Source organism: Syngnathus scovelli, chromosome 2, assembly GCF_024217435.2.
Source record: "Syngnathus scovelli strain Florida chromosome 2, RoL_Ssco_1.2, whole genome shotgun sequence".
NCBI lineage: Eukaryota > Metazoa > Chordata > Actinopteri > Syngnathiformes > Syngnathidae > Syngnathus > Syngnathus scovelli.
In genome coordinates this window covers 1,404,017-1,420,108 of record NC_090848.1, presented here as the reverse complement: position 1 = coordinate 1,420,108, position 16,092 = coordinate 1,404,017, and the positions used below count along the sequence as shown (strand labels likewise).

Genomic DNA, 16,092 nt, shown 5'->3' with positions numbered 1-16,092 from the left:
ACTAAATTTCATTAAGAAATCATTTGAAAATCCCGGCCTCAATATTATCTATTCATTCACAATGTAAAAGTATTTCCTTTCTGACATTTTCACATCCAAATAGGCAAAGAATAGGAAATGGCAGAATGCATCCACTTCTTGAATCTTGCTTGAAATATTTTGCTTTTGAAAACTTTTTCATGCATCTAGGGCAGCATTTCTCAAAATCTAGACCAAGAGCCAATTTAATACATGCTGTATGTGCCCCACTAAATGAACCTACTCAATATTCTAACCAACATTGTATAGCATCATATTGTGTGTATAATGATATTCATCTCTTTCCTGTTTTTTTTTTTTTTATTGAGAAATCGTCAAGATGATCATTGTCTTCACACAAATGAATATCATTCATAAAATGATTAAAGGTCATTTCAGCAAAATGGTTATTCCAGAAGTAGCCCTTTGCATAATCATTGCGCAATAAGTAGGTCTCAGTACAAATTTTTTTTGGTGACTTCCACGCGAGAGAGTTTCCGCTGAAACATCACTAAATTCACCTGTGTTCATAAAATTTACAGTCCCCTCCCCAAAACTTTATGGCCAAAGTGTTACAAATTTGTGTCGCTCCATGTCAACATAACACAGCATGAGCAAGCACAACGAGCCAAGCAAAAAACGACGACCAATAAAAAAGCAGATGATTGCAAAATAGAAGCTTAAGTCTGTGCATGCAAGTGAACAGAACCATTTTGTACGAAATGAGCAGTTTGACAGTAGGTGGCTCTGACATGTAACCTACTTGTGTTTTTTTTTTTTGTGTGTACCGCTAAGTGTTTTAGTGTGTGTGCGTATTTGTACTTGCTTCTTGATTGACAGACAAAAGGCCTAATCGCTCCTCCATTCAGGCAGCCAAAGGAAGTATTGACCCAAAAGCACTGTACTCCTCCTCCAGCTAACATGGCAATTTCATGTAATACCTGCAATAACACACATTTGTCAAAGGCGCATCTGATTTTAAAAAAGCAAGCTTTCGGACTAAAAGGGATTTGTCATAATACTTCTGCACTTTTTTTTCTTATTGCTCAATACTTTTAAGAATCCCAAAAGTGACTTCATTCCGGGACTCGACTGTGTGCCTTGTGTTGTTTTCAAAAGAAGTGGTGCGCATGAAGGAGCAAGAGTTATTCCTTGTTTGTGTTGGGCTTCACACAGACGCCATGGTAGAGAAACAGCTTTTGGAAAATGTCACATCAAAACATACATTCGATGAGAGTATCGGTGAGTGTTTTCACCCGAAACGTCTAATTCCTTCTGCAGTGTGATGTTAGATTTTATAGAGCTGTGGTCCTCAACCACTGGGTCGCGGACCGGTACCGGTTCGTGAGTCATTTGGTACCGGGCTGCACAGAAAAAAAAAAAAAAAAGCGGGATTGTCTGCGGTTCCAGCGACCAAAACAAAGCTACGGAGCAGATAGTTTTATTTTTATTTAAAATACTTTGTATTTGTTTTTACGCCAGTCGTATCATTTTATTTCATCGTATTCATATATTGATAATAAATGTATTATTTATTTATATATTTATGCGCTTTGTATTTGTCTTTATGCCAGTCGTATCGTTTTATTTCATCGTATTGATATATTTATTATAAATTTACTATTTATTTATATATTTATGCGCTTTGTATTTGTCTTTACGCCATTTTATTTCATCGTATTGATATATTTATTATAAATGTATTATTTATTTATATATTTATGCGCTTTGTATTTGTCTTTACGCCAGTGGTATCATTTTATTTCATCGTATTTATATATTGATTAATAAATGTATTAATTTATTGATATATTTATATAAAGGCCGGTCCGTGAAAATATTGTAACCGGTCCGTGGCGCCAAAAAAGATTGGGGACCGCTGGTATACAATATATTGATATTGTTACAGCTCAGTTGGTTTGATTAGTATAATGTGTGTGTGTGTGTGTGTGTAGATGTGTGTGTGCGTGTGAGACACAACTCACATCAATCTGCATATCTGCATATTAGCACTGGACCATTCCTTTAATTTCCGATTGTGACCGATAAGCATCAACTCTTCTTGGCCCCTTTGTGGTTTTGTTTGTGTATGTGTGTGTGTGTGTGTGTGTGTGTGTGTCAACCTGGCGATGACAAACGCATGTGACATTTGGCCGATTGACAGCAAGGGGCTTCAGACCTCCGTAAAGCTCAGTCTTCACTTCGGCTGACACCCTAAGTGCAAATAAATGGCGGGTGTATTGATCACTCATGAGTATGAATACATCTCGAAGCTGATTGGCTCATCTTTCAAAGCTTGGCAACATTGCCTTTCTGTAGGAAGTTCAAGTTTTTGAAAGGTAACACATTTAATGAATGAGATGTTAACCGATAAAATAAATGAGGATGTAAGTTTGAATAAAAAAAGCTTTCGTGACCGTCGAGTTTTTATTCACTTTTTCTTACTTCGGTTCTAATTGTTCTTTGCTCTTTTCTTCACCTGCCAATTAAAATCCGGGAGAGGAAGGTCTTCCAGATTCCTTTGTATCTCAAAGAGTGAATTTTCTCAGTCATGAAAAAAATATTTGAAATAATGAAGGGAGCATGATTTAGTTTTAGTGAATTTTCTCTGGATAATAAATAATGAGAAAATATTTGAAATACTGATGGGAGTATGATCATGTTTAAATTAATTCATTTAAATTTTTTCTTTAACCCTAACTTTGATTACAGCTTCCTGTTGAAAAACAAACATTGATCAAAATTGTGAGATGATAAGTGAGAGTCATTTTATAATGTTTGTTGTGGAGCGTACAATTTATTTTAGTAAGTTGCAAAAACCAAAAGGCTAAAGTGTCGCCCATCCACGCCTCAGCTGCGTCTACAAATTGTGTCCAGAAAATCGATGAGCAAAATCATGTCCGAGTCAAGTGCTTGGCCAAAATCCCATGCACCTTCAAAGACCCTGCTGAGGATCTGAAGGGCCTGAAAAGCCTCCAGAAACCAAAAGATGAAGGCTCAGGGGAAGGTTAACCTCACATATGAAGAAAAAAAAAAAAAAAACCTTGCTCATCTCACCTACCGACAAATTGCTTCCATTCATCCATCCACTTCTTGTGTTCTTGGAGAACATCTACTAGAGGACATATGATTGCAGCTGTGGAAACACTGAATGCGATAATTAATTTTTGAGGTCTCAGTGAATGACCTTGATGCATCTGCTATGTTTGCAGGCCATTCATGATGAGATACGGCAAAAGTAAACCTCTGAGTTCCAACAAAGCCAGAAATATCACTGCGAGACATTCCTCTACATCCAGCATGAAAATTAATATCTAATCTGTATCAATGATGGCAGCCAGCGCAAAGCTGAAGAACCTCAAAACACAAGACTGGAAAGATGCCTTCAGGAACCATCACTTGCCAAACTTGCCCTGTGTCAATAGTTGAGACCTTCAAGTACATGGGAATTACAGTCTCTCAGGACCTCAAGTGGGAGGCTTACACACTCCATCCTCATAAAGAACCGGCAGAGGATCTCATTTCTGCTCTATGTTTTCCCAACAAAGCCTTATTTCGAAACTACTCTTGTAGTTTACCACCACCAGAGTGTGAATGGCCGTGTTAGCATTTTGAGTATAGAATTCGATCTATGTAAGTTAAATTTGGAGCCATGGTGGCATTCTTACCACCTTGCACTGTCTCCATGCCACCCACACTGGTGATCACGCCACGCCACACTACGCCACGCCATTGTGGCCGTGTCACTGCTTTTATCTCATCACCCAGAGCAACCTCTCTATCTTATTGTCCTGCCACCGCTATCTGTCTCTTTGTGGCTCTGATGAGGGTCACAAGGTCAGGCGGGGAGGGGGCTTGTCATTAGCCGGGGTTGTGTATGGATGTGTGCAGGTGAAGTGTGTACTTGTGTAGACCTACACGAGGTAACGAGAGTCTTTAATGATCCATGTGAGGAGATGGGAGCAAAAGAAGAGGAGCAGCTCTCTCTCTCTCTCTCTCTCTCTCTCTCTCTCTCTCTCTCTCTCTCTCTCTCTCTCTCTCTCTCTCTCTCTCTCTCTCTCTCTCTCTCTGTATGTATATATAATATATTTAAACAAGGCTTCCATCCATGTTATTATTTATTGTATCGGCTACACAACAAACTGATGACTTATTAGTTTTCAAAACCGAGACTAATACAAAGTGTTCAAATATTTAAAAAAATATATGAATGATAATAAAAATTGCTAGCAATATCTCTTTTTTTTTTAAAAAGTGAAAACAATGTTATTTTCGTATTGACATATGAATTCGATAAAATGATGTGGCGGGCCGTATCTGGCCCCCGCGCCTTGAGTTTGACACCTCTGCCTTAAGACAATAACGTATTTGATATAAAGTCTTTCCAGTACGGTGACGTGACATAACCAACAACCAATAGATGAGCGCTAACAAAAACGTTGACGTCAAGCACGACAGCGGACCAAGTGACCACCGACGATAACACGGAGCATCCAGACATTTCCAGTATTTTTTTTTTTTTTGCAGACTGCCTTCTGTTCCTTTCCATGCTGACTGGCGCTTCTCTCATGGGTGCTCATCAGCAGCACTCAAAAAATGCTGACTCTGCTCCACTTTGTAAACAAGCACGAGCTAGTCCGGCAGTTCAGAAAACTCTTGTGCTGTTCACAAAAATCCTACGTTCATTTCATTGATTCCTACAAAGATTTAGATTGGTGTCATATTTTTGAATGAAATACCATCAACTCCACCACGCACATCCACAGAGTGCCCAATTTGTCTCCATCAAATAATCCAAAGAGACCACCTACGCCGTGAAATAGGCCTCCTTTCACCTCGTCAGAAATTTTGTCTGCTTTTTGAGGACAGCGTGACTCAGTGAACGAGTCGTCGACTTCTAACCCGGTGGTTAGGGTTTCCATCCCCAACCATTGGAAGCGACCTTGAGCAAGACACTGAACCCTCAGTTGCTCCTCATGGCACACTACCGTTCAAAAGTTTAGGGTCACCCAGACAATTTATTATTTTCCATGAAAACTAACATGAGGCTTTGCTAATCATCCATTCGCCTTCTAACCCAATTAGCAAACAATGGACCATTAGAACACTGGAGAGATGGTTGCTGGAAATGTAGATATTGCATTAAAAACGAGACTTTTGCAGCTAGAACCACATTAACAAGGTACAGAGTATATTCTTGATTTTATTTGAAAAATAAGGATATATCTAAGTGACCCCAAACTTTTTTTAGTCACCAAAGTGCTGAGATGTGCAGGAGGCACGCTCAGTGACGCACAGCGCATCTACCAGTTTTACAAATATGTTTCTACACCAAGAGATCATCATAAGAAGATAAGCTAGGAGACACTAGGCTTGTGCTCGGCCTTTTTTTGTTTCCGTGTTGATGCCCTGAGCGTGTGTATTTACATCCATGTGTAGGCGTGTATCAATGACACTATTTGTTCAGCTTTGCCTGCTTTCTCAAGGTTGCCTCATCAAAATGAAAGAGTTTGCCAGAGGGAACAGAATCCCACATTTAAAAAAATACTCTCCCATCTTGAGTGGAATTGATGAACAGATTGATAGTTAGTACGTAATTCTGATCCTGTTTGAAATGAGTTGGATCAACCTCCTCGACTATTCCATTAGAAACAAATTCCTGTTGCATGTACCGTATTTTTCCGACTACAAGATTTGAATCCAGCGGTTTGTAGTCGGGTGCAGCGCTTATCTGGATTTTTCATGATATTTCAAATAATCAATAATCAAATCAACAATAAAATGAATGATCTAAAGTGCAAATCTAAATACTTTTGCTAGATTTTTTTTGTCAAATGCTGCTGCAGATCTTTCTTTTCCAATGTTGCTTTAATAACTGTTGCAGCTGAGATCTTCCCTTTTGCAGAATAGTTGAACAAAATAAAAAGCGCCAAACATTAAAGCAATAAAGTGGCGTTAAAGCTTTTCCCAAATCGATGCCACAAAAGCACAGAAATGCCAAATCAAGATTCATTCGTGATTATTCCGCTCAAGCAAGATTTACAAACATCTCAAAAGGGGGTGGTGCCACAAACTGTCGCACTTCTTCCATGCCTGCTTCTATCTGAATAGGAAAGGCATAAAGGTTTTTTTTTCTTTTTTTTCTCCACCCTGTCATACCAGGCAACTGCCAGTGGCCTCCATGTTGACACAGCTGCCACAATGGTAGCTAAAGGCCTCCCATTGTGACAGTAACCCCGTGCCCGGCCCAGACCCGGCAGGGTTATCCAGTGCACTGGCCAAAAAAGCCCCTTCAATATCAGCTTGCATGTATAAGACTAAGCTGCATTATTCAGCATCGACAAAGGGAAATCACACTTTGAAAGTCATTTTCAAAAAAAAGGGGGGAAGCCAATCCAAATGTATTGTTTCTCTTTGGCTGAGCGGCCTGCCCCTCCCAAAGCCTGTGTTTCATTCATAGCCATTATACGTACAGACAAATTAAATAAAAGCGAGTACGGGGTCGGAGGAGCGCTGACATTCGCCGGCGGGATTCGGCCTCGGGAGGATCTCTTCGGAGCACTCGTTGAAAGATGCAAATAACACGATATGGCAGTTTTGCACAACTTCAAACTACACATGTGAAGCAACAATTTTGTGGAGTTAGCGCTTAGCCCTTTTTCTTTTTTCCCCCGCAAATCTCGAGAAGATGACAACTGCCTGCTGAGAAGAATGAAGGTATGTTGCTACTCTTGACACATGTGTGTGACATGGCTGAACCTGTTCTATAATGATCTCAATTTAAATTTCGTCCGACTATTTGAGCAGCAACCGCCTCTTCAAGGACTGATTGATTACGCAATGATTGATCGTGTTTCATACGATTAACTTCTTCTTCACTAATTTGCCTAAAGACGACTTGTGCTCGGATTTAATTTTCACCCAAGTTTCTCGTCAAATACTGTAAGCAGTCCAGTGACATGTTCAAGAGGTGTGACAAAGCGAGAGTGAGCAAAAAGAAAGATTACTGATGAGATGGAGAAAAGGGCAGTTGGAGGGGTGCCACTCTTTGAAAGCAGGCTGAGACCCCATTTAGGATGAGTGAGAGAATTCTGGAGCAACTCAGCCAAGTGGCGACTGGGGGTGGGCACTCCTCAATCCTGCACTTAAAGGCCCTCTGCAGGAAGTCCTCATTCTTCCTCCTTTGCAGCAGCACCAGCGGTAGCAGCAAAATGCCTCATTTAGCACATGGGAGGAAGGGCAGGATCTATTGAGGGAGGGGGGGGGGACCCCATCCTCCTATAAAGTGGGTGGGGGGTGTAACATCAAAAGTGAGAGGTAAATGTCAGGAAGAACCCAAGCATTCAAGTTATTTCTTGTTTATTTATGTGTGCAAACTTTGTAATGCAATCACTGTGTGACATTTGACAAGGGAATCTTAGCGACTGTGTTTTTGCCACATCCTCTCAAATTACTGCCAAAACCTACGAAAGACCTATAAATGTGATTTTCTACAGGTATGGTTGATAAAGACACATCATAAAACTGTTAATATTAAATTTAAAAAAAATGAGAGAACCATATTGTATTATAAATCTAATAATCTATATATTGAACTGCTCGAGATGTTTGCTGGTCAGTCTGATGGGATTCTCCCAAAAGTAGTAATGATAACAAGAGCTCCACATGCATGCTGCCTCCATGCACACAAGCACCACGAGATTATTGAATACAATTCAAATTCCAAAGTACATGATGTGACTTGACACGAGGGCATGCTCCAATATGCTGCTGCCACTCAAATGACAAATGAGATAGCGGTGTAAAGAAATGCAGCTCTTTGAATTTCGAAAACACAAATCCGAGCTTTTTAATCTTTCATATTTAATCCACCTTGACCCTTCCCTTCATCTTCCCACTCAGGATACATGAAGGTTGCCGTGTCTATACTTCTGAACAACATGGGCTGTGTCAAAATAAGCGTATGAAGGACCAACAGGTCAGCGCTTGAACCTCGGTGTGTTCGTGCGTATGCTCTGTCAGTGCAGTTGAGCTGCAGAAGTTGACAATGACAAAAAAAAACAACTGGCTGCGTCGTCTAATGCACAGCAGATATTCCTTTGATTTAGCGGGGATTATTATTAACACCTGATCAATCCGTTTTTGCCTCGAGCACTCTCTCTGGTTGACCTGCCTTTTGCGGTTTTGGCAAGCAGTCCAGGATGTTCCCTGCCTAAAGTCAGCTCTGGAGAATTTGGGATATTTCCAGGGAAAGTCGGACAAATATGTGACACACAATGTCCATTGCTTGGGTAAACCGCAACAGTATGGTATTTTTTTTAATGTAACACTGATACACTATTAGCCAACTCGTAAATAGATTTATTTTTGTCAAAGGCCTGCAACATTTTGCATATGCCTAAATTCTTTTAATCTGATTTATATATATCTATATCTCTATCTATATCTCTATCTATCTATCTATCTATCTATCTATCTATCTATCTATCTATCTATCTATCTATCTATCTATCTATCTATCTATCTATCTATCTATCTATCTATCTATCTATCTATCTATCTATCTATCTATCTATCTATCTATCTATCTTTATATATATCACCGTTTTTTAAATTTAAAAAAATAAAATAAAATAAATAAATAATAATAATGATAATTTGCATGGTGATTATATTTTTGGAAAGATTAAAATGTTGTCAGATTGCCCCTAGAGCAATTTTGGTAGGATTTCCAATGTTTATAACAGATGCCATTTATTTGATGGTTATCTGTATGTGTGTGTGTGTTCTTGCCTGTTGGTGCTTGCGTGTGTTAAATATCTTTCTCTCTTGTTCACCCCAGAGCAGTGAAAGGAAACAAAAGAGGGCTATGAATGACTGGCGCGTGCTCTGCGCCGTCCATCACTCAAACGTTTCCTAGCAACACTTTTGCACCTGTGGCTCGGAATGGTCGAGCATAGCCTGATGCTGAAATTTCCAATATTCAATTTACAGCGGTTAGTTGTTGCTTAAGTCATAAAATTCCAAAACTGACCATTTTTAATATATATATTAATATTATGCAAAACTCCAGCTTTCACCAAAATGACAAAGTCCAACCTATCATGGTTTTAAACAGTGGAATGAGTGTTTAGTTGCACGCACGCACGCGCAGCCAGCCACTGTGACGTCATCAGACGCTCCGGCCCGCGCATGCAAATGAGGTTCCCGCTCCACCCTCTCCATTCGCCGCCTGTGCTCATTTAGTGGCAGTCAGCGCATGCGGCGGCCCGGGCACGCTCCACCAAGTTTTGCCAGCGCAGCTCGGAGCAAAGTAGCGCACGCATGCTGGGCTCCCAGGCTGACGGATGACAACAAAAAGTCCAACACGTGGAAGTAAGGAGCAAGTTTCCCTCTGAGACCGCGACTGCACTTTGTCAGTGTCCTCGGGGGTGGGGTGCGGTGGGGTGGGGGACACGATCGAGGTGAAGGGTGAATGTTTTTGCGTGTCTAAGTGATTCGGCCAAGACAAGGTGAATGTACAGCATCATGATGGAGACCGATTTGCACTCCCCCGTGGTGCAGCATACCAACCCGTCCAACCCCGGGGGGCATGGCGGCGGCGGCGGCGGAACCAAAGTCCCCCAGGAGCGAATCAAGAGACCCATGAACGCTTTCATGGTGTGGTCGCGTGGCCAGCGGCGCAAGATGGCCCAGGAGAACCCCAAGATGCACAACTCGGAGATCAGCAAGCGGCTGGGGGCCGAGTGGAAGGTGATGACCGAGGCCGAGAAGCGGCCCTTCATCGACGAGGCCAAGCGGCTGCGGGCCATGCACATGAAGGAGCACCCGGACTACAAGTACCGGCCGCGGAGGAAGACCAAGACGTTGCTCAAAAAGGACAAATACTCGCTCGCCGGTGGGCTCCTCGGCAATGCGGCGGGTATTGGCGGCGGACAGCGCCTGGAGAGCCCCGGCGGGGGGGCCCTGGGCTCCAGTGCCGGCATGTACACGGCGCACGTCAACGGTTGGCCGAACGGCACTTACTCTGGACAGGTGGCCGCCGCGGCTGCGGCTGCTCACGCCATGATGCAGGAGGCGCAGCTGGCTTACACGCAACACTCGGGCGTCGGGGCTCACCCGCACCACCACACGCACCAGCACTCGCATCCGCACCAGCACCCACACAACCCGCAAGCCGTGCACAGGTACGACATGAGCGCCTTATCTTACAGCCCCATCTCGAACTCGCAGAGTTACATGAGCGCCTCCCCGCCGGTCTACGGGGGCATCACGGGCTTCACGCACCAGCACCACAGCGCCGGCGTGTCACCAGTGTCGGGAGCGCTCGGGGGAACTCTTGGCCCCCTGGTGAAGTCGGAGCCGAGCGCGAGCCCGCCGGTCTCCACGGCGCGTCAGCCGTGCCCCTCGGGGGATCTTCGGGACATGATCAGCATGTACTTGCCCACCGGGGACGCGGCGAGTGACTCGTCCGTGCAGGGGCGCCTGCACGTGCTCCACACGCAGCACTACACGGGGAGCAGCGCCCACGTGAACGGGACGGTACCCCTGACGCACATTTAAATTGAGCGGTTTTAGAAGTACTAAACCTCAACCAAATAGTCCAAGGGGTAGTGGGCCGCTACCGCTCGCGTTTAAACGAAGGCGTTTATAGCCATGAAAATGCAATCACCTTGAACAAAGTTTTTTTTTTTTTTTTCCCAGCTCCCCAAATCTTTTCTTCTTTTGTCTGGCCAAGCGACAGAACGCTCACGCTAATTTATTTGTGCTCTCGGTAACAGTGGTTGCCAAGTTTTCGCACGGTTTAAATTATAATCCTCCAGGTCTGCTGCATTATAAGAGGTTTTTTTTTTTTTTGACGCTTTTGTGGAATTTCAGGCGCTGAATGTTTAGTAGCTAAACGAAAAGGCGTACAAATCGTGTTCTGAAAAAAAAAAAAAAAAAAGAAAAACTTTCCAGGAAGCAATATCAATTGATTTCAAGTTTTATTCCTTGTACTCGGTCGGTGCTGATTTGATTTTGTTGTTGTAATTGTGGTTTATAGTGAATAAATATGCCTATTAAAATCGCGTTATGCAACCGTATTGTCAGAAGGAGGGGAAACTCGATTTTCCCATATCAATTTCCAAAGTATTTTTCACACCACTGGGTTATTTATTTTTGCCACAAAATGGAAGTGGATTGCGCCAAATGAAAATGAAAGTGAAGCTATGCCACTTTTACAGAAAATGTCCCGCGATATATATATATATATATATATATATATATATATATATATATATATATATATATATATATATATATATATATATATATGACAAAAGTTAATTGGGTAATAACATTTTCTTATACACGTAAGATTATTTTGTATTTTACATTTGAACACATGCAGTTTTCATGTCATCATTATTATAATTCATGTCATGATTCTTATGGTTTCTATAACATTTACTGGCACTTATAATGTCACAGATTTGCCGTCTGATATTTTTTTCTTCATTCTTTTGTATGCACAATAAAAGACACGTGCAAGTTTACCGCATTCCCATAAAGCTTTGCTTTCTATTTACTTCAGCTAAGCCATTAATACAAATATATTCATTATTTCAATGATATATTTCAATACTAAATGTCGGAGCTTTCATAAGAGCATTGCAAGCATGGCCTTAGGCCAGCTCTTTAGTTCCGTTCGCATTTCTTAATGGTAAGATGAGTTGACCGCTGACGTCATAACCTCAGCAATCTGCAAAACTGTATTCACGGAAATCGGTGTCATCAAGGTCATCGCTAACTGGCCACTGAGCATGCGTGTTGCTTGGGAAATAAGTTAGTGGAGAAGTGTTTGATCGATCTGTATGCAAAAGAGGGTGAATGCTTTTTAGTGTGAGCGCCAAGCGGGGTCTTCGGGAATGATGTGGGGAGGGGGGGATCGAGATTGTTGGCAGGACGCCTGTTCTTTCTCCACTCCCCGCCACCACCTTCCCAAGATTTTCTGACAACAATATAGTGACCTACATTTCCTTGAGCAAAAACGAAATAGCGCTTCTTGGGCTCATTCTGCGACTGGCCTTTTTTTTTTTTTTTTTTTTCGGGGAAAAAAAAAATGGAAATAAACCCTTCTATAAATGTTTATTTATTTATCAGTTATCTGTTGTGGTTGCTATCAGATTTAATAACCGAATACATTTCTATTGCGTATCAATGCTGCATGGTTGATCTCTATTAATAAATGTGATTTTATTAATCATTTTCTCATTATTCAAGGAAAACATTCGCACTGCACACTTTCATTGCTATTTAAAGATTCATAGTAAATTTGACGATTTATTATTTGTACTCAATCAGTTGAAAAAATGGGTACTTATTTAATAATTCATTATTTAGAATTGTTTCATTAGAAATCAGCAAATAGCACAAGGCTGTACATAAAATAATTAGGGAGGCGTGATCATTTTAAAATGATTGGCTGGGTGTTTTCTTAAAGTGTGGCAGTGTTGCACCTTTATTAAAAAAAAAAAAAATTGAATAGCTACGTCACCAGATGAAAGTGAGGAAGTTTTACTGTCTGTGTCGAGATAACGCTATAGCAATTAATACTACACGTGGCACAAAACTTTCAGTTTCAGCACAGCAAATCCGGTTGCTCCCTGAAAATTGAAATGAGAAAATAAATGCAATAATTGAGAAAGAATTGCAAAATGTCATACTTTGTGTCTAAACGAAGGCTTTGAAAATGGCAGCTCAGTTCAAAACAGGCTAAAAGATTATTCTGATCAAAATGATGACACTTGATCTGGAACAAACCATTTGCCTTTTATCAATGTGTTTGGTGATCACATGGTACGTCCCAAGGCTCAACTACTTTGCAGATGTTTCCCTCCCTGCTCTGTGATTTCTTTGCTGCACAAAAATCATCATCTAATTTTATAGTAGTTTAATGAGTTTCAGGGACACATGGACTCCTGGAGTCAGCTCTTGCAAGTAAGTCAGGCTATCAGTTCTCTTCTTTCTGGCTAAACTTTTTAAAAAAAAAATGTGTGTATCAATAAGTGTATATTATACCATATATGTGCATTATATTAACATTAGAACATTAAATAATAGTTTCAAACATGTAGACAGAAAATAATGTATAAATAATATAGTAAATATATGATACGTGTGTGTGACATATGTATTGTATATGTAGCAAAACTCTTTTAGAACTTTTGTATTATTATAACAACTTTTTTATATTTATTTTGAATTTTTTATTTACTTTTTTTTAATTTGGAAAAAATTCCGCGATGGAATGAAGCCGCGATAAACGAACCGCGATGTAGCAAGGGATTACTGTATACCCCATTATCGTGCTTTCCTTAAAAGACTCAAGATTGAAGTAGCACCTAAACTTGTCTCATGACAAACATGAGCAAAATGTTCACCAGCTTCCTCCTAAATTTTCAGTGATGTCATAAAATGGTGTCTTTGTCTGCTGACGTCAGGCATCTCTTCCCACTCAGCGTAGGATTCACATATGGACCATGCATGCCTGCATGTTCTTCCTGTCCTAAACATGGATAATGGTAATCAGTTTATCACTCCTATGCATATTCCCCCCCTTCTCCTCCTATAAAAGGCTTCAACTCCGTCGTTGGACGGCGTCCTGTCACGGGAGATTACGGGGGGCCGATTGCACAAGACCGAATGTGGCGCGGGGAGATTAGCGGGGCCGCCATTGAAAATAGCAACGGGGCAGACAAATTCTTCATGAGGGGGCCTTATCGTGCAATTACACGTTGACACGTTTTAACCATTTTCCAGCCTCCTAATCCAAGAACCCTCCCCCCCCTCCTCATCCCTCAACCTGCTTCTAACTCTTGGAGCTGCTCGCTGCCTGACTCCCTCCATGACACAGTTGCCTCAGTCCCTGTTGTCTTTCAAAACAGCATGAACATTTTCAACATGAGACCTTCACGGCATCGAGTCACCATCAGAATGCACCATCAGAGAGGCTTCCCAGTCTCAATTGGTTTCAAACTCGCTAGTTGCGGCCGCCTTGACGGGGTTTAACCAAATCACTAAACATCAAATGGAGTGCAGCGAGTGTTGTTCCAACACGTTGTTCTATTCAATTAGAGCCTGTCATGACAATCAATTAGGGAGCGAACCCCCCCCGCCCCCCAAAATCTCCCCAGGGGGCCTATAATCATCTTGCACCATCTGCTTACATGGGCACTGGGTAGTCACTGATGGGCCAAAACCATGATGAATTGCAAAAGAATTATGAATACCACATTGAGTGTGGATGTAAATGAATGACACATGAACAATCAAGTGACTGGGTAAGTTTGAAGAGAGCCATATGCCCCAGTTCTGAGAGGGTGTGCACACTTGTGCAACCGTATTATCTTAGTTGTTCATTTGATGATGAGTAGAGTGTGACTCACTTCAACATAATATTGGTTACCTTTTGTTCTATTTATAGATCTGTACATTTTGCATGATTTCCATGGTGAGTAAGAAATTGTGCAGCTTAGATTTGTTCCAGTTTGACTCATTATGTAGTTTCGTTAAATTGCTCAGATGACGGTCTCGTTGCTGTGATTTTAGTTGGCACCTTTCATTACTTTCAATACATTTAACAAAAATTTTTAACAAAAATTTTAACTATTTGTCAGCAAGATGCAAATGGAGAAATAAGGTGACTGACATGAAAGTTGCACTGGCTTTAAAATGAAAAAGCTCACCAGTTATTTATGCATGAAATTGACTGAATTTTAAATAAAAAATCCATTTAGTTTGCTTTTTATCTAAAAAAATTAAAAAAAAAGCAAACTATACTTTAATGTGAGCTGGTGACTTACATTTGAGTTAACCCACCATTTATTGTATTGTAGGATAGAAAATTCACCCGTGTTTATTTTTTTTTCATCTCAGGGGGCGGCCATTTTGCCACATGATATAGATAGATAGATAGATAGATATCTATATCTATATCTTACGGTTCTTTACCGGGGTAGATAAATTCCCTGTGCTGCAAATGCATGCCACTTAGTAAGTATTATGTTCTCGTCAATGAGAAACTACAATACTCAATGTAGAAATTAACTATAGTAAAGGTGCAAACAAGTGTACTTCAAAAAAAAAAAAAAAAAAAAGTAATATTGCAGTGACGGGCGAGCTCAAAGCCACTTCTAAGTGCAGGAGCAATTACCTGCAACAACATTTCCCTGATGGCTTAAGACAGCTCAGAGAGAAGCACCAGGGGAAAAGAGCGCCAGAGTAAAGAGAAACAAGAAATCTGGCATAATTATCACAGCAACTCAGGCTCAGGCTAATCACTGGAGTTAAAAGGTCCCCTGCCAGCCCCAAGGCCAGTGAACCATCACAGTGTGTCACTTCCAAACCGCAGGTGACAAGCCATTCACGTCTCGGCGACCTCCCATCGCCGTGGCCGTCATAAACACAGCTCAATTAGTGCCAATCACCGCTGAGTGCACGAGAATTAGGTGCTGTTTGACATGCGGTGTTTGTGAGGGGGGGAGCATTTGTGTATGTTACATGTTCTGAAAAGTAGTTCAACAAAAAGTGTCAACTGACTTGCAACTGAATGTTGATTATTGGGTTGAGAACATGAGATGATCTATTATTTGGCATTTGAAGAACCTTTGGGTGGTTGAAGGTTACAAATGTTAACCTTTGGCAGACACCCTATAGTCTAGTTATGCACACCATCATTATAATCAATGGGTGACCAGGTTGCGTTCAAAGGATGGAACTTTGTGTGTGTGTGTGTGTGTGTGTGTGTGTGTGTGTGTGTGTGTGTGTGTGTGTATAGTGGGGCGGAGTCACCTGGTCAGAGGAGATTTTACAATTTAGCATGCAGCATCCGCATTCCCGAACATCAACTCGCTGCCATAGACACGCACACAAACGCAAATAGACTCACTGTCCATAAGTGGATCAGCGAGGTGTGTGTGTGTGTGTGTGTGTGTGTGTGTGTGTGTGTGTGGGAATCTTCAGCCAAGCTATCACTAACAAGCATGCCCGTCTCTCGCTCCTTTTTAAACATCAAATCCCTCTACTCCATGC

The 16,092-nt window shown here is 41.4% G+C and overlaps 1 protein-coding gene across 4 annotated transcripts; it reads left to right on the top strand.

Annotated features, from left to right (window-relative positions):
* Window positions 1-6,371: 6,371 nt before the first annotated feature.
* sox1b (SRY-box transcription factor 1b) lies at window positions 6,372-12,276 on the top strand. Of its 4 annotated transcripts, XM_068649979.1 has the most exons (4): window positions 6,372-6,735; window positions 7,921-7,996; window positions 8,861-9,393; window positions 9,583-12,276. In XM_068649979.1, the coding sequence occupies exon 4, from the start codon at window positions 9,664-9,666 to the stop codon at window positions 10,579-10,581; it is 918 nt and encodes a 305-aa protein (XP_068506080.1). In that variant the 5' UTR covers window positions 6,372-6,735; window positions 7,921-7,996; window positions 8,861-9,393; window positions 9,583-9,663; the 3' UTR covers window positions 10,582-12,276. The 4 variants fall into 4 exon arrangements, with proteins under 4 accessions (XP_068506080.1, XP_049609880.1, XP_068506078.1 ...); XM_049753923.1 differs by lacking the exon at window positions 7,921-7,996 and having other exon boundaries at window positions 9,265-9,393; XM_068649977.1 differs by having other exon boundaries at window positions 8,861-12,276.
* The last annotated feature ends 3,816 nt before the right edge of the window (window positions 12,277-16,092 follow it).